General features: G+C 40.3%; 1 protein-coding gene across 1 annotated transcript in view; it reads right to left on the reverse strand.

The window, feature by feature from the left end:
* Nucleotides 1-8,401: 8,401 nt before the first annotated feature.
* Nucleotides 8,402-24,105, reverse strand: part of LOC134635339 (gap junction delta-2 protein-like) — a 34,483-nt gene continuing 18,779 nt past the window's right edge. Inside the window, exons 5-8 of the mRNA XM_063484732.1 lie at nt 10,267-10,453; nt 10,001-10,172; nt 9,768-9,870; nt 8,402-9,658 (exon numbers count right to left, since the gene is read on the reverse strand). Of these exons, the coding sequence (XP_063340802.1) occupies nt 9,505-9,658; nt 9,768-9,870; nt 10,001-10,172; nt 10,267-10,453 (616 nt within the window). The 3' untranslated portion in view covers nt 8,402-9,504. The remainder of the gene's footprint in view (nt 9,659-9,767; nt 9,871-10,000; nt 10,173-10,266; nt 10,454-24,105) is intronic.

The raw sequence follows: 24,105 nt of genomic DNA on the forward strand, positions 1-24,105 counted from the left end.
AAATGAAATCTTCATCTCCATAAAGCGTTTCAGCAGATGGAAGCATGAAGTGCTCCAAAATCTCCTGATAGCTAGCTGCATTGACCCTGCCCTTGATAAAACACAGTGGACCAACACCGGCAGCTGACATGGCACCCCAGACCATCACTGACTGTGGGTACTTGACACTGGACTTCAGGCATTTTGGCATTTCCCTCTCCCCAGTCTTCCTCCAGACTCTGGCACCTTAATTTCCGAATGACATGCAAACGTTGCTTTCATCCGAAAAAAGTACTTTGGACCACTGAGCAACAGTCCAGTGCTGCTTCTCTGTAGCCCAGGTCAGGCACTTCTGCCGCTGTTTCTGGTTCAAGAGTGGCTTGATCTGGGGCATGCGGCACCTGTAGCCCATTTCCTGCACACGCCTGTACACGGTGGCTCTGGATGTTTCTACTCCAGACTCAGTCCACTTCTTCCGCAGGTCCCCCAAGGTCTGGAATCGGTTCTTCTCCACAATCTTCCTCAGGGTCCGGTCACCTCTTCTCTTTGTGCAGCGTTTTCTGCCACACTTTTTCCTTCCCACAGACTTCCCACTGAGGTGCCTTGATACAGCACTCTGGGAACAGCCTATTCGTTCAGAAATTTCTTTCTGTGTCTTACCCTCTTGCTTGAGGGTGTCAATGATGGCCTTCTGGACAGCAGTCAGGTCGGCAGTCTTACCCATGATTGCGGTTTTGAGTAATGAACCAGGCTGGGAGTTTTTAAAAGCCTCAGGAATCTTTTGCAGGTGTTTAGAGTTAATTCGTTGATTCAGATGGTTAGGTTAATAGCTCGTTTAGAGAACCTTTTCATGATATGCTAATTTTTTGAGACAGGAATTTTGGGTTTTCGTGAGTTATGTATGCCAAAATCATCAATATTAAAACAATGAAAGGCTTGAACTACTTCAGTTGTGTTTAATGATTCTAAAATATATGAAAGTCTAATGTTTATCAGTACATTACAGGAAATAATGAACTTTATCACAATATGCTAATTTTTTGAGAAGGACCTGTATATGAAAGTCACTTTGCCAACAGCAGCTTTTACCTTGTGAATGTTTTTTCTGGCTCAAAATGACTTCATGTTATTCATGAGCGATATGAGAGATGACAGATTACAGGCCAACAAGTCCTTTATAACAGTTTCAATTCCTGCAGTAATTTTCTGGCAAATGCCGGGAATCACTTTTTGGCAGACGATCAGTTTTTGGCACAACGCCGGCCTCTCCCATCCTCTAACCAGGGTCTCCTAGCTGTCCCCAGCTCTGATTTTATTGCTTAGCCTTTCCTTAATCTTTTCCCCTTTATTTTGGGCCATAGTGTCGCTATTTGTGTGTATGTTGGATTGAATGTCTGATCGTAAAGTTGATAATGTGTCTGTCTGGTGGAATGTGGATGTTTATCTTGAATGTGTGGCTTTTATTCAAACTGTGAAGCATTTTGTAACTCTCTGTTTTGAAAAGTACAAATAAAGTTGTTTCTTTCTGTCAGAGGCACGAGCTCTTCCTGTTGACAGGTTTTGTTTTATTTTTTTTAATTTTGTGGATCAGCGAAAAATTAAAATAAACACATGTACACCCTGTCTACAGACCGCGTAGTCTAAATATCCCTTTAATGTTTTTGTAACCCTAAAAGCCAGCCATGTAGACCCAGGATAAATATTGCAGTTTTCCTTCTGTCAACACACTGTTTGAACGTGGGAAATGATAACTTTGTAATCCCAGCAGGCATCAGAGGAAACACCCTGATGTAATCTGCTCCTGGTCCTTTGTGCGGTTCCTGCTCTGCTCACCTCTGCCCCAGATCTCATCTTATCTATGACCCTGTGTTTTAAAGGTTCGTAATGTTATGCCAGGTGGAATGATCGGTGCAGCAGATGAAACACGCTGCTGGCTATCAAACCAATAGATCATCTCCCTCAGACAATAAACAGCTCACACAAACAGCCACAGAGGCTCATTTATCATGACAGTGGTTCCCAAGTTTTTATAGCAGAAGCCAAAAATTGCAGCCTAGATTTGTGTTTTCCCCACATAAATCATATTTATTCAACTCACAGCAGCCTGACTCATTATTTTCAGCTGCAGTGACTCTATAACCCAGCAGGGGGCACTGCCGCCTAGTTCAAGAAATCACTTGTGCTACACAGATATGCCTGTGACTCCATTCATTGAAACACACACACACACACACACACACACACACACACACACACACACACACACACACACACACACACACACACACACACACACAATGCAATTAATTTCAAAAGTTTTGCAGTTGTATTATTTTTTTTATGATTCCCACCCTGCAACTTACAAAAAGATCCCCACGAAGGTGTTGTGAAACATGAATTTGTTCATTCCTCTTTAACCTCCTAAGACCTGAACTCTTCCATGGCATACATTTTTAATTTCTCTTTGATATTTGGGCACGTTGGGACCTGATAAATGTAAAAACAAAGAATTTCCAGATTTTTTTTTTTTTACCTGATTTTTGTTTCTGAGAGAAATGAGATCCACATATAAGGACATTTATTTTAAATTTTGATAGAACAGTGGCAATATAATGTCCTCGTATCTGGATATCAGGCCCTTGTAGAGCAAAATGTATTATTTTGGTCTAGACAAGCCAAAATGTGATGTCCACATACGTGGACGCCAGGTCCTAGGAGGTAAAAAAAAGTTGCTCTATTTCCAGCCTGAATTGGTCATATTTCACTCATGGGGTTCTGTTTCTTTCATCATACAATGTGACTTGCATTTAGTGTATGATGTGTTGTTGTTGTTCTGAGACCTTTGTGAAGTAAAAAGTTAAGATCATCCTGTCACATGTCACAATCAGATTATGTCGTTTCAGAGGAAATGAAATGCAGAAGCTGTTATGATAAAAGCAGAAATTCAAACAACCCAAAAAGTCCCTGTAATAAATTGTTAGTGGTTGCTTTAGCTACAGAGCAACTATTTACATCAGAAGGTCTGATTTGTTATTACCAGGAGACCTGTGTGTGTGTGTGTGTGTGTGTGTGTGTGTGTGTGTGTGTGTGTGTGTGTGTGTGTGTGTGTGTGTGTGTGTGTGTGTGTGTGTGTGCGCGCTTCAATTAGGCCTGCATACCTCTCCAGCAAGAGCACACCTTCACAGAAACAGAGTCAGGTAAAACACTGATGTTGATTAGGCGATGAAGTGCACAGTGAGTTTTGGCAGGTTAAGTAAGAATCAATCAATCAATGAGCTTTCAGCTCATCCCCTTCTACCCTCACAGCTTTGTTTTCCTCTCAAAGGGATTTGAACTGAGGACTGACCTTTCAGCTCTCAGCCCTCTGCCTCAAACCACCAACAGGGGAAAACACCTGCCTCCTAATTTACGTTACGCAACACCTGACCCAAATTCATTCAGTGCCACCACATGAAGAGCAAACACCACATGCAACGATACCACAGCACCTTCCTCTGCGGTTTCTGATGCCATATTCATGCCAATGACTCGTTTACTTGTATTTCTAGGGAAGCTACGCTGGAGGTAATGTTTATAAGTGATGTGACATCCTATCCTTAACCATTCATTTATAATCTAAAATTGCAGTCTCCAGCTGAGTCCCCACTGTTATTTTGCCTTTCTGCATTTGGAAAACCACAGTTGTGGTTGTATGCGGATATAAAGAGTCAATGCAACAAAATAAATGCTAACCTTGCTCTGTGAAATGCTCACGGTGCAATAAATACATACCATATTTCTCATAGATTTCCTCTGGAGACACATAAAAAAAAGTTTTTTCACTCACACTGAGCCTTCCAAAGGGCCTTTCTGCTATTTGACCAGGTTATTAAATAATCCTCCTATATTCACTTATTTGTTACAATGCACCTCTCCTTTACTGTCTGGATCCTAAAATGAATTCAGCAGGTCTTTGGTCTGGAAAGGCCTTTGACATAAGGCGATCATTCTTTGACTGCAGCCTTTTGTGCTGTCATTTAATGACCTCACAAAGCCACACAGAGTGCTAGAAGCATATCAATACTTTTGATTTCACCTAATGTCTGTAACCTTTATAAAAAAAATATATATTATAGATATAAATAAATATGTTATTATATATATTGAAAGCTAGTCTCTCTACCTATAGTGTGTTCTAAGTTAATGTTTCTAAACCTGCGCTTGTCTGTAAAATGTGCGTCTCTTCTATTTTTTCACACAGCTCTTGCTTGTTCTCCATTTTTGATGAGATTTATGCTCCAGCACTGTGACTTTTGAAAAGAAGGCGTCACTCGTAACCTCTCACGTCCCTTCCTGACATTGTGTACAAATCAAACTCGCCCACAAAGCGCATTAAAATTTTATCCCCTCTCATTTATGGCAGGACATCTATTGCAAAAGCCATTATTATTGTCAAAATAAAAATAAATTGAATTCAAACTTTCCCCTAAATGAAAATACATATCTACAAACAATGCCTATCATAACACAACTGATCCAGTCATGGGTAAACATATAAATCAGCTGTCAACGTTTTGGTTTGTGGAAGTTTGGAACTTAAAAAAAAGTTTATATGTGTATCCAGTGTGCTAGAATTAAACTGTATAGTTGTACAGATAGTTAGGTTATCAGATTATAGTTCTCATTTTCATTGTTAGATTAGATCTCTGAAGGGCTTAAAAATAAATGGAGTTCATTTGTGATGGTGATGGAAAAACCTTAAATCAAAGGGCTTGTGTGCAAACTGGGGAAGTTAGCATACTGCAGCTATCGGAGGTTCGCCACATGACTGCTGCAGATAAAATAATTCATGATATAATATAATTACAATATGAATAGACATTTTTGAAAGTAATAAAATCACTTTGTTTACTTTTGGTTTTATTTCCTTTACGGACAAAAAACAAAAAAGAACTTTATGAAGGTGGAAGTTGGACATTCTGTCAATTAGTTATGTATGTAGTAGTTATGTGTGTATGGTGTCAATACTTCATTAAAAAAAACCCCAGAGAAACCTAACAGTGAGACTTAAAATGTCCCTGCATGAATTCATTCCTTTGACCCAGAAGAGTATGTTGTGTTTATGATGTTTCTATGAGAACATCAGGGCAGTGTCGCCCATTTTTTGTTTTGTATTTTAAAAACATGATGTCAAATTTCCAGTTTTGGTCCATTCACACTATGTATCCCAGGGGTGGGGGACTCCAGGCCTCAAGGGCCAGTGTCCTGCAGGTTTTAGATGTGTCCTTGATCCAATACAGCTGTTTAAATGGCTAAATAACCTCCTCAACATGTCCTGAAGTCCTCCAGAGGCCTGGTAATGAACTAATCATTTGATTCAGGTGTGTTGAACCAGGGTGATATCTAAAAGCTGCAGGATCAATTCTCATTCAAATACATACAACACAGCTAAGAAACAGACAAACTACTTTCTTGAACTTTCTTGAAGGAGGCCATAGCAGTTTTTGCTGGTGATTGTGAAGAGGACTCTGTGAAACCGAGCACACAGAGCAGCCAGTAGTAGTCACTAGTCCTGCAAAAAGCATGCAATCCCTCACTGGCTTCTCACTGTTCACTTTATACAAGAAGTCCTACTGTCATGGACTGAAGCCAGGGCTCTGCAATGGTGTGCAACAACTTTTCCACTGCGTCACTCAGTGTCCCGCCTAACTGACTTTACTAACAGTAGCATTAGTTCTAGCCTGATAATCAGACTGAAAGGCCGTTTGAGTTACATGGATCTTCAGGTTTGGGCCAGATGGCTTTCGGTCTGACTGGTTCTTGCTTGCGTGTTTAGGTCCTTATAGAAATTAAACAGAAGTTACTCATTGTGTCATGATATCTGTATGCAATGTTGTAACCTTCTTCTTGAGACACCGCTGAATAAATAAATGCTGAAACTTGCATAGTTAAGTGGTTCCCAAACTTTTAAATGACCTTTTGGTGTAATGGAATCAGCCCTTTCCTGCAGCCACTGGAGCGAGGGGGGCTTTACTCCCAACCCTTATGTGTCTTACCCAGGAGCACTGCAGTGGCTGAATAAGGGGAAGGAGGTGTTACATCAGCTTCCCCTGTCACATTTTCCCAGCTGGTCCAAAGATTCAAACTGGCATCTCTCCAGTCAAAAAAGTAGCTTCTCTAATCTCAAGGCGATCATAATCCGCCCTGTTATGCCCCTCCATGGCAGCAAAGTACCTTCCACTGCGGTGAGCCCAGTCACACTTTCATCAAAACCTTGATGGGAATGAAAGGCCTTCTATCAAAAAATGCTGCGCATCACTACTCTCTTTCAAATTAGCCGAAGAAAAAAAAAGAAAAAAGACTGCGACTATGAGAAAAAAAAGAGGAAGAGCTGAGTGACGTGTGTTTTTGTTTGTTTGTGGAATAATTCAAATGTAACAGATGGGTTTTTCAGGTTCACTAATTTCAGCTGCCTTTCAGCACTGCGGGTCAGGAACAATGTTTTGCCTCAAACTGCTATTTAAATCTATGTAAATAGTTACACAAGCACCTCCCTGGAAGTAAAACAGTTCAACCACTGTGTTTAGCTCCACTGTTGTGGAGTGATGCTCCTCACTCAGGGATTGTTATGCATAAAAAAAGGGAAAGTGTGTTTTTCCTGTTTCGGGTTTAGTTACACAAATCAAGTTACACCCAGTTTAAATAACTTGTTCTGGTCCCACCACCACAGAGTTTCTGCACACGTTATTCACACAGTTTAAATCTGTGAAACCTCAAGGCACTGTGTTTACCACAACTTTCTAAAACAGTTGGAAAAATAAATCATTAACTAATCATTAGTTATGTAAAAGAGAAGATAAGGTAGCAAATCAAGGAGTAAAAGTGTATACATACATGTGCCTGGCACTTTTTTAGGTAAACCTTGCCAGTACTGTGTTGAAACCCCCTTTTACCTTCTGAACTGCCTCAATTCTTCATGGCACAGATTCAACAAGGTTCTCACCCTACCACTGAAATGTCTCAGCAGAAATGAAGACTCATCAGACCAGCAACTTTTTCCACTTTTTCTATCTGATTGGCTAATGAGAGATAGTTAAGTAAATAAGCATCTGAACAGGTGTACCTGGAAAAGATGCCGGGGAGTGTAGATATTCAGTCAACAAAGGAGCTCCACACACACATTAAGTTTGGTAAAGTTTTTGCCCCTTCAAACAGAAATATATACAGTAGAATATCTGTCATGTGTTGCAATGACCAAAAAAGAAAACCTCCCAAACTTGCTTGTTATATCAGTGGATGCTGCAAATAAACTTGGGCTCATGTCATGAGACTCAAGAGTTCTTTGGTGCTGATTTGGCACTAACACTCCACGCGTGTCTGCTACTGTTGAAATAAATATTAGTTATGAAATCATAAACACATCTTGACTCTTATAACAGTCTGGGCTTTGGCAGAGATAGCAGTTGCTGTCACACTGACGCTAATGGGCCACAGCTTCATCGACAGCGCAGTGGGCTCTATTAGTAGTATTAAGTTGCTTGCTAATGTCAAAGTCATCAATTTTCTCAGACTAATGCTTTTATTGTGAAAATAAGTCACTATAAAAACATAAGTACATGTTGCGCTTTGATGAATAACCTACAGTGTTGTTTTCTTTGCTCCACACTGGTTCCACCTCCATTTACATTATACTAATTTACCCCCTTTGTGTCAGCACCTACGCAGTTTCCTGCTAAGAAGGAAGAGGAAAAGGAAGTCTCTTTTTAACCCTCCTCCTGCAATGATTCGTCCTTTTTTGGAAATGCTCTCTACTATCTGAAATCCTCCTCTGTCATGACCTGTACTCCTTCTGACCCAAGCCACCTTAATCTCCAGACTCCATCTGGATATATATATATATATATATATTTTTTTTAAAGCCGCACTTTTTCCTCTTTTTTTCATCAAAGCATCTTCTTTTACTGTTTTCTCTCTACTACTGCTCTTTTCCATCTCTGGCTGTTTCTGAGTCATTTCATGCTGAACAGCTTAAGCTGGACCAAAGCAAGAACACAGTATAAACAAAACCCTGGCAGCGATAACGATAGTCTCCCCCTGGCTTCTCTTATTCCATCAAAGTAGGCAAAGTCCAACATTATTTATTACTCCCTTACATTATTTCTTCACCTTTGCCTTTGGACAGTTTAGTCTTCACCTTGTTCTTCTTATCAGCTGACCTCTCTTTAAAGTACAGCTCGGCTTTACGGCACACAAACATACGTGTCGCCCTGACTACCAGCAGAAACTCTGATGTTTTTATTATCTGTTGCTAGGCACATAGGTTGCAGTTTACCAGCTACCAGTTATCAAGAGTCATGATAGTGACGGTGACATCATTGAGTGTGAACAGGACACACTTCCTTAGACCATAGATTCATTACAAAAGAGGCTTCTTCAAAAGTTAAATCAAACTTTATTTCAAAGAGACGGTCCAACATTTTGATTGACTCACGGCGTCTAACAATAGATTATGTAATGGAACAGTAAAAATACACACAGGTGTAGTTTATACCTTTTTCAAACCAGGCAGTTTATTTTCTAAAGTTACTTACACTTGGCAGTATCACTGGATGCGTTTGTTATAACCTACTAACATTACTGTAAACCACAGCAAACTGTACATGTCTTACCTTTCGTTAAGTTTTTACTTCATTCCAGTACAAATTGAATCAGCTGCAACTTGGTACCTGCTTAAGGTTGTAATCTGTGAAGCTGTAACACTAAGTACCCAGAAAAGCTGCAGTAAGACACAGTAAAACATCTGTGTCTTACTGCAGCTGTTGTGGGGAAAACACTCAGAACAATCCTCGGAGGTGTATTTAAGGACATCCTGACGTCCATGAATTGACAGCTATGTCATCAGAAGGACAGAAAGAATAAAGTCAACAAAGACAGTGTACACTAAATAATGAACATTATCATTAAATTAAAGACTTCATGACAGAGTCTTACATCTTTGGTGTCCTTGAATGCACGCACTGCTAGAGTTTTGAGAAGAGGCATTGACTGCAATAATGCAGATGTTACAGGAAAGAATAAAGCAAACTGAACATTGAAAGTGGGGGATTTCTGGGGATTTCTTCTCTCACGCAGGTTTCAAGTCCCTGCAAGCAGATTTTCTTTGTTGTAATGAAATGGTCTGAAGCTCCCTGTCTGTGCAAGGTAAGAAATCAAACATGTCTAACATTGTGGTCTCCAGTAATGATTTTAAGGTAATGAGTTTAAACATGCAAAACAACTGTTTTTGATTCTGTAACAAAAAAAAATTATTTACAATGAGTCTTGCTGGAAGCCAAACAAAAGAAACATTGTTAAATGTTTGATTTCTACTGTTAAAGATCTACATGTGCACTTGTTCTCGTTGGTCCCTATTTTGGTCCAGTTAAAATCTGAAAAACAGTCAGGTCACATTTTTCCTCATATCCAAGGTAAGAGTCAAAGTCTCTCCATCCTTGCTCACTGGCCTTCCAGAGGGCAGAAGGAGGGCGGTTTAAGAACTGCTCCGGTTCAGGGGTTGTTGTTGATGATCTGCCTGGGGCGTCCGTAGCCTGTCATGCCAGCTTGAGATGCTCCTTTATTTGTGCCCATTTGCAGGCCGATGACACTTTGGCCTTCTTTCAGCTGTTCCTCCGAGAACTCTCTCCTGTTCTCCTGGGCTTTTCTGCACACACACAAACAGACGTCAATCAGTGCTCAATCTTCAAACCTCCTTTGCGTTTCATCTTTCTTTAGAGGTTAGCGTATTTACAGGACAAGGAGGAAAAGCTTACTTATGGAACCAGCTGGGATCTCCTTTGTAATTCCCATCACCCTTTGTGACAGCCACACTTCCCAGAGCCATCAGGGTCCTCTGGACAGCAGCCAGATCTTTGCCTGCAGACATGCAACATCCTCACATCAACAGAGCCCACGGAAATACAAGGAGGAGAACCTGTACTGTATTTTCCCTTTTGAGTCTCAATTGTTACAGTAAAGAAAAGCTCTGGTTGGTTGGTTATCTTACCCTCAAAGAGGTCTACAGTCTGAAAGATGTCAGTTTTGGTGACTCCGTAACTTTCAGCTGCTCTGAGGAACATGGAGATTTGCTCCATCTGCTTGAATGCCATGCCAGAGCTCTTGATGGTCTTGATTGGCTTGTTGGCTCCATACAGGCTGTTGATGAGCTCACACAGCACCTAGATGCACACGGAGTCCTCTCAATACACTGCACACAAAGTGAATTACAATGCTTTATAAGGACATTTACACTTCTGCAAAACCAGAACTCACACATCCATCCTTGAGCCAGTTTTGGAAGCCTGTCTTGTTGGGCTGGGGCCGACCGACTCCAGATCCACACTGGGCAACAATCCACTCCACCAGCCTTTCCTCCAGTTCCGGATCGTATTTCTTATCAATCTTACTCTGAACCTCACGGGTCAGACCATAGGAGGGACCTCTGTTTGCCATTGTAATCCTAATGGAAGGGAAAGTTAATGTTAGATAGGCTGGTAGCTCAGCAAACTCCACTCCCTGGCAGCATTCTAATATCTGATAGATTTAATAGTGTTCACATACCGATGCCTGCCCCGCTCACACCCACAGATGCAATCAATCCAGTGAATGTGTTTCCACTGAATGTTCTGTTATTTATGAGGAGCAGTTACTTTGAAACTTTTAGAATGAGGAGACTTTCTAAAAGTGAGCATATTTTTGTTGGTCGTCACTTTCACACCTCAAGAGGCTCATTTATCATTTGAAGTTAGTGCGCTCTTCATATGTCTCAAATCTCTGCTATGTATGAAACAAATAAGAATATTTGCCATACTGTCAGGGTTAGATGGATTAGAAAAGAAGCCGATGACGACCTGAGGACAAGAGCGTGAGCAGGGTACTAACCATGCAATGCACACAATAATCTGAGTTTCCCATTATCCAGGCCGCAGCAGTGCAGCTATTTAGCAAATACATTTCTGACAATGGAAATTAAAGTGTTTAATGACTTGAGGAATTCCAACTTTGTTGCACTCTGAAAGTAATTATGGTTGGTTTATCTGACATATTAATGCACAAAGAACTTCCTGTTGGCCTCAGCCAAACCACCCTACTCCCTCCATCCTGTTTGCACATTCAGCTGTCATTTCCTTCCTGACTAAGGTAGCTGTGTATATACAGGAATCTAAACATAACAACATAGTGTTGCTCACTATGGAAACGGTCTGTAAGAAAAAAAACAAAAAGCCGGCTAAATCAGAGAAATACTATCGCAATACACAATTTGCTTTTACAGATCCAAATCACAGAGTTGCACAACGGCACAACAACTTTTGAATTTTCCAGGAATCCTCATAACAGATGGGGATGATTATAGCTCGTTCTCCCCTTTTTTCTCCATTTACTGTGCTAATTTACTGTGATAATATCTGCACATTTAACATCTAAGGTAAGCAGGTGCTCTGCAAATATCAGGATCCAGAATCACATCTGACTCGTAAAAAAATTGGAGGATCTGTTTTTAATTCTGCAGACTTTAATATACACTTAGAATTATATAGATAGATGTTGCTCCAGGACATACAGGCACACCTTTAGCCAAACAGAGGCTTAGTGTTACGCAATATGTGTTGAAAGTTTGACAGTTTATCATTGTGTCCACAACTCCACACTGGAGCTGCTATAGACACACACACACATTGTTCTCTGTTCATTGTCTGAGGTTGCAGTGGTTATGTGGTCATGCGGAGGATAAGTGTCTTCCTGTCTCCAGAGTTATTCCAAAAGTTGTTTGTTAACAGCGGCAAGAGCGAGGAAAATACTCAGCCATCCAAACTCCTAAGTAGCCTGTTTCTCAATCAGACGAGTTCCATCTGTGTGGTGTCCGGACATGCCCGTTACATCAAGCAGCTGCAAACATCAGGACCTGAACGTCTTGCAAGGAATGACGAAATCAGAGAACGCGTTCTTTCAGATTAACCCCATGTTGAGCGTGAAATCTGATGTATGAGTGACACATTAAATGGCCAATGTCGCTGTAACTCGCAGCAGCATTTCCAAGGATGATTGTCCACCTAAGCATAATTGTAAAACTGCAACTAGGAGTGTGTGCACAGGTGTTTATGGAAGCGTGACTTAGAAGCTCATATGGAGCTGTGCACTTAAAAACATAACTGGGAGTGGTCAAGTGGGAACATCTTGTAATCATAAAGTCACATCTACTCCCTCCCATCTCACAATCTCACCCCACAGTGAGCTACGATCACAAAATGATTTGATGCTTAAAGTGACACTAAGCTGAAATTGTGCGTAACACCTCTAAATGACCAAATCATACTTACAACTTGTGTAAGATGAATGACTGAACACGTCCTGATCATTATCATACCTAGTTAGTGCATGTCTTATAGTGTGTGTGTGTGTTTGTTTGTTTCTAATCAGAGAGGAGAACACTGCAGATTAATCATTTAAACTGCATGATCATAGAATCCACTAAATCTAGTATTTTAAGCCTTCATTCTCCCAGACGTCTTACTGTACACCATCGTTTTATTAATCCTCTGCTTCAGTTTGACACAGTGGGACTTTTTAATGCCTGTTTTGTGTAGTTTAAACTAGAAACCGTTAGAAATCTGAGTAAGACACCGTTAAGTTACTCAGATGTCGTTCCATATGTGACCGAGTTACTCATCATCAGTCATTTGTCTCACTCCACCCTCCAAACTGTTAAACGATCATATTCTAGTAACTTGCAGACATCTGTTACAAGAGGCTTGCACAGCTTTCATAAAATTGCACCATCAGCTCATGTTGAAATCCTTACTATGTGAACACGGTGGATCCAGACCGAGATTATTTCTCCAAGTCTTCATTCTCTTGCCTTCCTTCATCTTGCACAGTCCCCACTGTTGTATTTCCACCTCATGACAAAAGATAGCAGTCACCACCTAACGTCACAGTTTCTCAAACTATAAAACTTTATCAAGGCCCATAAATCTAACAAAAAATGTGGCAGCAGCAAGCTGCCAGTTGCCACTTTCTGAACCAACAACCTGGTGTTCAAAACATACCCTGAAGAGGAAAATTATATACTATTAGGCAGTAGCGATGAGAGGTTTGTCAGAGGCTGAACCTGTTAACATTTCCTGGAATTGTTAGGTCTCACATGCCGTGAGCACGAGGTGCGTGTTCAGAGGAGAAGCCAGACAAAACAAAATGGGATTTTATAACAGAAGAATGCACAGGCTCACCCAGAATCCACACAGGAATGGCTAAATATTAACTCAGTGTATTGCCTCGGCCTGTGTATGACCAAACACAAGCAAGGGGGAAGGAGACAGAGAGCAAGGGTGGAGAGCATGAGAGGCAGTATCATATTTTTCATATTTTCTGCACCAGAATCAGCCACAAGATCCATAAAGCAGCAGAGAAATGGTTTGGCTGCTGATGAGAATAAAAAAAGCAAAATCTGAGAGGAAAAGAAGAGGAGCCTTTACTTACTTTGTGTAGTAGCTTTCTGGTGAATGCAGGTGGGGTTGGTCTGGCGCTGCTGTGTGTCTGCTCTTCTTCTTCCTCTACAACACAGTGCAGAGTGCACAGTACAGAAGTGGCAAGATTAAGCGCAGCAAACACCCCTGAAGTGTTACACTTCAGTAGAAAGAGGGAGCAAGAGAGAGCTACGCCTTTCAGGTCCTCTTATTTCACTCTTATGACCCGCCCCTACGCTCTTTCTCCTTTTCCCCCCTCAAATTGTAATTCCTTATTTAGGAGACGGGCAGGAAGGGAAAAACAAGACATGTGACTTCAGAGTTTGGTGTGGTCACTGAAAAGAATTCTCTGAATTTCACCCTTTACCACTGAAGAACAAGACGGGATTAGGAGGACAGAAGGGAGGCAGGGATGATCAAATCCTCGAGTGGAGCTTGAGGGAGCACGGGAAAGGCAGTTCCAGTAATTAGAGAGCAGGGGAGCGCATGTGCGAGAGTTTTTAGTGCCTTAAATCAAACTGCTGCTCACTGTGGTCTTTCAAATCTGGCCGAAACTGAAAGAGACAGCAAGCAGATGTCAAATGTAAATCCCCCCTCCTCTCTGTCAGGGTTTTATTTCAGTCACAGTGTCTTTTCTTATAGCTGAAACTTGCTCTTGGCTTTGCACACACTTTCAACAGATACAACACACAGTTTATAAGAGGGAGACACTCCCTCTGAGGCATCTCAGCCTTGTCAGCCACTGTCCATAGAAGCAAGTCAGGACCTGCAGAGTTCTCATGAAATGACTGTTTGAGGCTGTCACTGTCTGAAGTCACCAATTAAACCCTCTCATCATGAGTGTAGGTGTTAAAAAATGCTGGGAAGTTTTAATATAAGTGAAGGTTTGTGTCAGACAGAAGTCTGATAGAACTTGAAAGGTTTGGTTGTAGTTGAACGTTTCCTCTTTTCTGCACATAAACTGTATCTGCACACACTTTCAGTAGCAGTCAGCTGTACTTCCACCGTCATAAATGTATTTTTTTATTTGACTTTGGGTTATTTTCTTTGAACTAAACAAGTAGCACACACGAGAAAACAGAACAAAATGAGGGTTTTTTTCTTCCCTTCCTCTTCTACATGAACCCAAAGCAAAGTTCATGGTAAAGCAGATGACAGAAATCTGCGTGGGAACATTATCCAGCAAACCTGTAAATGTCAGATATACACAAACACAAGAAATTCCACACGCTGGTGAGCTCGGAGCAAAAGCCAAACACACCCAGCGTTTCTCATCTTTAGGCAAAGCGGTTAAAGGCTTATCCTCCCTGGTTTTTCGTCCTTCAGCCAAGAGCTGTGACGTAATCACCTGTCTTGAATTTGATGGTTCCCAGTGTCAGATCTACAGACCTTTTCTTGATTTTAAACTTTCCATCTACAAAATCCTGTTTCAATCAAGAAGTGAGAGCTTTGGTTTGGTTTTTTACAGCTTGTCTGTTCCAGACACATCTCTATCGGCTGTTCCTGCACTACAGCAGCATCTGGTGGCTCAGGGTGGCAGATATCAGGTGACATCATCTCACTGCTTCTCCCACTGCAAGGGTGCAAACAAGTGCAATTGCAAGTTAAAATATGTTCAAATGAGAACTAAAACGCCCTCCATGTTTAACCTTGTGCTGAGAACACATTTGAATGTGTTTTATTTCAGGTTGGTGGACATGCCGCTGGGTGTTAATGATCATGCTGGGAGATGCTAAGCTGCTAATTGAAAAAGAGCTGACCCATGGAGAAATACCCGTGAGGTCATCAGGGTTTGTAAAATCAAGCAAAGGAAAAGAAACAGATGGAGACCATAAACTTAATGCCAGGAGCTGAATTATTTAAATGCAGACAGATTTTAGATTGATGAACTTTAGAGTGCTATAACACTCTTTATAGGTACACCTGGCTGTCCTTGGTCAGAAAAGTAGGTACAGTTGCAAGTTCTGACAATCCAGGTTTGTTGGTTGGTTCGTGCACACTTAAATATATAAAAAATCATTGGGTGGATTGTCCTGAATTTAGTTACTTTGCACATTTATGACCCCCTTCAAGATATATTGTAATAACCTTTCATCGAGCAGATCACATCTTTAAGCTTTTGTTTCCCGCAGCATTCCCATCATACTCAGCCACACTTAGTGCTGACGTGCAAAATCCAAAATAATCTGCTAAACTAAAATGCCTGCTTTCACCATTGTGAGCACTACTGTGTGGTTTGCATAGCCTCTTTTTTCATTCTTTCTTTGTTTATTTAAAAATAATGACTGAATAAATAGAGTGCATCTATAAAATCAGGGTCTTATCCTTGCTGTGTTTTGAAGCCAGTGTTTTGTGCAGTAGAGATGCTTTTTTACAACATTGGGTCATAAAAAACTTGAAAAGCGAAATGGAATTTAATATTTGGAAGCAGTCCAAGGATGTAATGCTTTTATTTTCAACCTTTGGTAATGTATTAGCTGCACTCATTGTACTGGACCTTAACTTTGTTTGCATATTTCTATAATGGCTCTTGTGGCTGAATGCCAGCTTGAGATTGAATGCTAACATGGCTGTGTACTGCAGAGCCTCAGATGTTGTTGATCAGGTGAACTACTTACTGGGTTGAAAGGGAAAGGAAAATTATGATTATTTCATCTCTTTTTTAATTCATGCAGAATTTGTTATGCTGTGTTAATGTTGAAGGGCAGAGAATGGAAAAGCCTCCATCAAGATAATCGATAAGAAAAGGACCTTTCACACCATCTGAAGTTTTCTTTGTGCAATGTTGTATTAATAAACTAAAAAAAACCCTTCAACATGAAGTGATACTCTCTTTACGCCCATATAACCACACATCATCAGCAGCAGGTTTGCACTGCAGGAGGTGTCATGATGTTGATATCTGTGGACTAATAAAGAAATCTACATGTTCAGACCACAGGTGGTCTCAGTGCCTGACCTTCGAGGGTAAAGTACACAACAGGAAGCATGCAGTCTATTTAAATTCTATCAGTGAGTTTACCCAAAGTTTACCCCCCCCCCCCAAAAAAAAAAAAATAAGTGTCATTTCACAGATAAGATGAATGTTATCTGTACAGTGACAACTCTATTGTACAGAGAAGCACTGGCTTTACTACTTGCTAACAGTTAAAAGATTTAAACTGCAGCTGTAGTATGCACTACAGTCCTCTTGGGGGCGTTGTATGATCTAAAGCATTAAACATAACATTTACTCTGCTGACACTCGGCTCTAAACTGCGACCCCTAAATGTCCATATAAATCTCCTGTTCTCCACATCGTCCCTGTAATAATGCTATGAGGCAGGAAGCAGTTGTGCAGAAAATAAAGGTCTGCCCTGCAATAGACGTGGTCAAGATGGAGATGGTGCGTGTTAGTCAGTCCCGGCTGTAATTGCTCTGTTACATTTCACATCAGATTTTGATGCACAGATTCTTCTTGTAGTCTAATTACGTTGTCTAAAGGTTGTTGTAAGTGTTAAAGCAGTCGCACTTGCAGGGGTAAAATTTGCAGCTTTCTTACACAGAATTGGCTTCCATCTGCATTCTGCTGGTTGATTGCAAAATGATGTCAGATATAATTGACCTCTGCTTATTGACCCAGGGGACAGAGGTGCACAGGTGGGGGATGTGTGTGGCGGGAGAAATTGTGAGCCGAGGGTGAGCCACCCTCTGTGTGAGGACGATGTCTTTGTGATGTACACTCATCCTGTCTGGCAGTTGCAGCTGACATCATGACGCAAATGTTTGAGGTAAGCCGCAGCGTGTTCATTTTTGGTTGTGCACTTCTAAATCATGTCATCACACATGCACACACAGTATGCAAAAAATCAAACAACAAAAAAATCTCCAAGAACAGCGACATCAGCAGCTCTACACTCACTGGTCATTTTATTAATTCGACTGCTCATTAGCAGTTGAGCAGTTGAATTATCTGCTCAACTATCTAATCAGCCAGTCACATGGCAGCTTGTGGGCATAGAGACGACTTGCTGATGTTCAAGCTGAGCATCAGAGGTGATTTAAGTGACTTTGAAGGTGGCATGTTGTTTATGCCAGATTGGTCCAAAATAAGAAAAATATCTAGCGAGCACCAGTTCTCTGAGAAAAAATGCCTTGTTAAGTCAGAGGTCAGAGGAGAAAAGCCAAGCTGCTTTAAGTTGATAGGAAGGCAACATTGAGTCAAATAAGGCCTTGTTAGAACAAAGGTTTGCAGAAGAGAGTCTCTGAATGCAGAACACTGTGATTGTAGAAATAAAGGCTAAGAACTAAGAACAGGAATTGCAAGAACTCACCAAAATTTGACAACAAAAGACTGAAAAACGTTGCATGGTCTTATGAACCATGATTTCTGCTCTGACATTCAGAGGGTAGGGTCACAATTTGATGTAAACAACATGAAAGCATGAATTCATCCTGTCCAGGCTGCTGGTGGCAGTGTTGTGGTGTGGGGGATATTTTCTTGGCACACTTCGGGCTCTTTTAGTACCTCCTAAATGCCACAGCCTCACAGACCACAGAGTATTCATCTTTTGATGTCTGCTTCTAGAAGGATAACTTGCGATGTCACCAAGCTCGTGTTAATTCGAACTGGTTTCTTGAACACGCTGCTTCGTTAATTGTATCCAAATGGTCTCCACAATCACCAAACTGTGATCCAATAGAGCAACTTTGGGATGTGGTGAAACAGAAGACTCGCATCAATGATGTGCAGCCAAAAAACCTGCAGCAACTGTGCGATACTATCATGTCAATACGAATCAAAATCTGAGAAATTTTGCCAGCACCTTGTTAAATTTGTGAAATCTATTCTACAAAGAACAAAGGCATCCAAAAGAGGCAAGAATGAACGGGAGCAAAGTTTTATTAATTTAGTATGTGGTAAATATGTATTGTTTATGCATTTCAAGAACAAAAGATGATAGTGTCATGGCTTTATTTTTGTAGTAGCTTTAATTTCACTTTATCACTTGTCGTGGTTCTTAGTGGTTAACTTGCCCCTGTGTCTCCTGTGGGTCCTTCATGCCATCTGTTTGTCTTTGTGTGCTTCTCACGTCTCAGTTAAACTCAGATTACTTTCCTTGTGAATCTTTTGCTTTTTATTTCCTGCCTCTATTTTTTCCCTATGTTATGATTGCTTTACATGCCCTGGTTAATATTCATTTAATCAGTTAATTAGTTTGTTATGCATTTGTTTCATGTCAGTCTGATTCTTGTCTTTAGCCCCTTTGGTTTTTGACAGTTTTTTGCTTTCGTTTCTTGCATTTGTTTCTTATGACATCTCAGTCTTTGGAATATATGCTTTTGAAATTGTTGAACTATTACTATGCCAGATTAAAGAGTGTCCTTTGTTCTGTTTTGCTCTACCTGTCTGACACTGTGTCGTGTTTTAGGATCCTTAATCTTTTGTATTGAAAAAATCTCTAACCTCTCATGAGAAAGGACCACTTGAAACAGAATGCCATACTGATAATGTGATCAGACTGGGATTGCCTATCATATTGCCTTCCATAATTTCAATAACTATTAAACTTTAACTAGCTAAAAGCATTGTCTCACTAAATTTATATTTCCAGGTTTCTGCTGTGGGTTGCTTGAAGCCAATCTTAAAGCCATGAATGATCAGAAAAATAAGAGTGGCATCAAATGGCAGATGAATAGCCGCAATTCATGGTACCTACAAATAAAATGTATCATTTTTTGTAGGCACCAGGCAGGTGTTGCCAAAAGGAGAACACATAACACCATGTTTCTTGAATTCATTGCTACAGTGGCTAATTTGGGTCCCAGTGAAAGATTCAATGACAAATGGCATCTTTGCACATTTGTGGGGAACAGATGTACTGCGTGTGTGTCTGCACATGAAACATTCTTCATGCAACATTCGTCATGGTCGGACTCAAGAGCCATGACAAATAATGGGAGAGACACAGACTGATCAAAAATGTACCATTTTATTCAGCAAATAAAGAAAAAAACAGTTTAGTGTGTAGCAGCTGGATGGGTGATCAAATGTTAGGTGTGAGCGGGGTTGTGCAGGCGAACCCTAAAATAACCAGGACAAAGCCAACTAAACATAACATGGTGCTGAGTGAATATATATAGAGACAAAGCTGAGACAGCCAGATCTTAAATGCAGATCTTAAATATCATCGCAGTATTCAGGGTTTATTTCCTTTTTACAACACCCTAAAGAGGCCATTAAAGCATAAATCTGGAAAAGGAAGAAAGCACAACTCTCCCTTGTCATGAACACACCATGGTCTGTGTAAAAGGGAAAAAAATGCTTCCACTTATCAAAATTACCAGAAAAGCTGCAGAGTTTCAGCAGATTGCAGAGTTGTGTTATTGAGGGTACTTTTGAGACATACCCCAAATCTGTCTTTCTCAAAGATGAGTTAATCCACTAAGATTTCAGAACAGTGGTGACTGAAGGCTGAAAATGAAAACCTTTGCAGCTTTAAATATATTAGTCAGACAGTATATATGTATATGTTGTGTGTTATATATTTTGGGCAGTGACATATGACTTAAAAGCAGAAAAGAAAAACAACAAACTGTTCCCAGTTTTTGTCAGCAGTCTTTCTAAAATGGGATCAGAAAATCCTTTGTGGCTAAAGAACAGGGAAGAAGACAGAGTCTAAGACAGTTTAGGAGAGGGGAGATGATGGGCACGGACTGGATTTGAAGCTCAGCTGCTTTGACAGATATAAACAAACAGGAAAAGGAACATGGAGTGAAAACAAATGGAATTAATATGGATTCTTTGTGAGCTCCAGGTGGAACAGCCAGAGCAGGTTTTCAGGAGTAAAGACAGAGAAGGGCAAAGATAAAGCGGAAGGGCAGAATAAAGATGTGGGGGGGAAACAAAATAAAATAAGAATGAGTCAGGTGGAGAAGGACCAGATGGAGACACAGAGAGAGGATGAGGAGAGACACTGTGCCAAGCAGGGATATCTCAAAAGGCGACCGAGTCACTTGCAGAGAGCAGAATAGAGACTGACACAAATTGATGATCCAAGACAGGAGACTAGACAAGGAGCAGGCTCCAGAGAAGAATAAGCCAACTCTAATTTCATCTTTATGAATTAGTGAGTGGGCAGTGAGGGAAATATCAAAGGAACACAGGAGAGGCATAATGAAATGATTTCCCATCTCACTGCTGCCTTATCACCACTATAACAACGGATCAGCTGTGGAGAGTAGGTCACAGAGCAGAATGGCATTTGATGGGAAGACGCTGATGGATTTCTGTGAAAGGATCGGTATGATTACACAGAGGAGGAAAAAAGAAGTCTATTTTCTAAATTACATCCATTTACAGTGGTGGTAAGGTCAATTAAAGGCTGACATGATCAGAAACATTGCTACACTTGTTTGGATTCTCCAGGGGTCACACTGAGAAACTCACACAGAGATCTGTGTGGTCACAAAAGCACAGCAATAATCTGATGATGTGCTTACAGTAAAATCTACAGTCAAGAGGAGGTAAGATACCCACATAAGTCAGATCTGGTTTTGCTGAAATAAACAAAGACAAATAAAGAAGTGACACAGATGGTGCATAGTGTAGCCACTAAAAAGCCATGTGCCGAGAGGTCTAATGTCACCATTATACTGATAATCAAAAGACTGATGAAGTATATGCGACGAACACCTCACTTTCAAGCTGGACAACACAAAAAGCTAGCCTAATCTGAAACAGATATGAGTACAAGTGAAACTGATGAGTGGTGGCGTGTCTAGAAAGCATAAGAAACGCATCATCTGAGTCATAATACTGCAGGGCAGCAGTCTGCAGAGTAAGTGACTGAAGTCAAGGAGCTCAGCTTCTCCCAGTGGATCAGGGTGAAGATGCTGAAGAGTGCGTTAACGTGTGGAATGCACCTCGATCACCGCCGCAAACTGGTCGCACTCAATTTTTTTATTGCCAGGCAGTGTTGGTTTGTTCATTTTTCATTCAACTGTATTAATATTTATTATGTTCTACTGATGTTTTCCACCTATTCATCCATTCTCTTCTGCTTTTCCTTATCCAGGGGGGATGGAGGCTATTCCAGCTACATAGGGTGAGAGGCGGGGTACACCCTGTTGGGGTTGTTTTGTTTATTTAACTTAAGCTAAGAAAAATAAGTTACTGTCAGTAGGATAGGTTTAATAAAGTCAGTGTGTAACACCTTTACTCTGCTCAGCTTCAGCTTCAGCTAATTAAACTTTAATAAATTGTAATTTAAATTGGAAAGTTGGAAGTCAAAGAGGCGCGGTTGAATTGTTGTACATGGTCAGAGAATGGACAGTGAATATATTAAAAACATATATATATTAATATGGTGGGGATGGTATGACAGAAGCAAATGAACTGCTGTGGTGACTCCAATAAGAGACATCTGATAGAAGAAAAAGAAAAAGATAAAATTGTTATTCCATTAACAATGTTTACTAAAGATTGTTAAGGTTTAACCATTGTTACTCTGTTTTTAGCCTGTGTATTAAAAACTAATTTCCTTATTGAGTTTAATTGAACTGGTTATTATATTTTAATATTTTATTTGTCCCAGCTGATAAGAAACAACAATAATTACACTCTAATTGGCTCTCGTATTATTTTTCACATTGTGTTATGACATTGCTGCTGGCATCTGAGCTTCTCACAAGGTGTCCTGTGGCATCAGCATGATGACACATCAGAACGGCAGCAGCAAGACAAATTTCACTCCCGGCTCGTCACATATCAATGCTTCTTATAAAGACGCCTCCCCCGTCCCTCCCTCCGCTTCCTGTTTTTACAGACCAGACAGCTTTAAGCATCAATGCTTTTAAGGTGCACTGTTAATACTGTATTTTCACCCAAATGAAACATAATCAAACAGCTAGTCCACACAAAAGTAAACAGTGGGTGAATATTCACTCATATTTGTTATCTTTAATGCTGTATGTTTTTATATTTTTAAGTTGTTGATGATTTTTGGTACTGTGGATTTTCATGTTGTAATTTTATGGATTTGTTGTCTGGGCCATATTGTTGTACATTGTCTGACTGAGTGTTAATTTTCTTCAGATTCTGCCTTGTTTTGATGCCGTTGCCACTACACATGTGTATTTATATACTGGTTACAATAAAAGCAATTTCACCTTCATATTAATCATCCAAGTGCAAATGCACTGTACAGTATTTCATTGTATTTACATTTTATAATGAGTTTTTTATTTAAGGAAAATGTGCATTTATAATATTCAGTAGTTTATAAACAAATTATCAATCAAATTAGTAATTCTCAGTTCATTGTTTTGTTAACAGTTAACTATAAACTAAATATGAAATAACTTTCCAAGTTAACTTAAAGTGCAACCAGTGCTGTTAATGCATGCTTTAATGCACGGGAGACAGTTGATGAACTTGAGTGTATGTGGCTGTGCTCTACTAAATGGACTGCAGTGCTATAGTATAAATGTGCTGGTACAGTATATGGGCATTGAGTGACAGCTTTATTTTACAGCAGTGATAAGAGAACATGAAATATTGTAATATTCTTAGCTTTTATTAAGTAGATAGTATCATAAATTAAACGCAGATTCTTAGAGGTTCACATGGTAAGTTTAAGTTCTTTACATATCACTTTAATTAGGAATAGCTCAGGTGCCCGACCTGTTATTTATCTTATGCTTGTGTGCTGCTGCTGCAATGCTGCAGAATGAAACACAGCGCAATGTGTTTCTAACTTTTCATCATGAGTCTTAAGTATTGACGTGCTACTGTGGGGCGACTGCAGGAGATGCGGTGCAGTGCTGTTTCTGCCCTTCACTGCTGCAGTCTCTGTGGTGTTTAACATCATTACTGCCCTCGTGTCACCACAGCAACCAGTCTGGTTACATCCTCAGCAAGGCCTTTGTTTAGATATTTATTATGGTCTGTGCATATGCGTGTGCCTGTGAATGTTGGGTGCTTGTTGATGCAGAGATATATTGGTCACAACGGAGAGTCAATCACAGCTATCCACATGTCAATTAAGACACACTTTGACCTTTAAGTGAATGAATAACCACAAGTTTCATTACTTTATATCCTATCAGACAATCAGCTTTATTACCACTCCTCTCCTTCCCCCTTGACTCTCTTGTGGTATTTCCCAGGATGTAGCCACATGCCGTCTGCACTGCTGAAGCTTTAATAACACTAAAAGGTTTACTTCCCCCCTCCGTCCCAGCACCACCACCTCTCTTTTCTCTCCCTCAGTAACCATGGTCATTATTGAAATCATCACATCCTATCTAGTACCTTACCGATGACTCACAACAATCCTAGCACACAAAAGCAGGACTATGAGAAAAATCTTAAAATGATATTTTTTTAGCATCAAAATGTGGAATCAGTGAGAGTAAAAGAGAAAAACCACAATGGGAAGTTCTCACTTTGTAATGTGGTAAATTTTCTTCACTCAGGAGTCTTATATTGTGCAAGTGAACAGATTAAATATCTATTATTTATCAACAGAAACCCAGAGAGTGCACTGATGTATCTCTCAAACATGTATCATTTCTCCGTGCTGAATAATAAATGTTAAAGCAGGTTTTGAGTCTATGCAGCTGAAAGCACAACATGATGGATTTACAGCACCTATTTAATCCACAC

This window comes from Pelmatolapia mariae, linkage group LG10_11 (assembly GCF_036321145.2).
Source record: "Pelmatolapia mariae isolate MD_Pm_ZW linkage group LG10_11, Pm_UMD_F_2, whole genome shotgun sequence".
Taxonomy (NCBI): domain Eukaryota; kingdom Metazoa; phylum Chordata; class Actinopteri; order Cichliformes; family Cichlidae; genus Pelmatolapia; species Pelmatolapia mariae.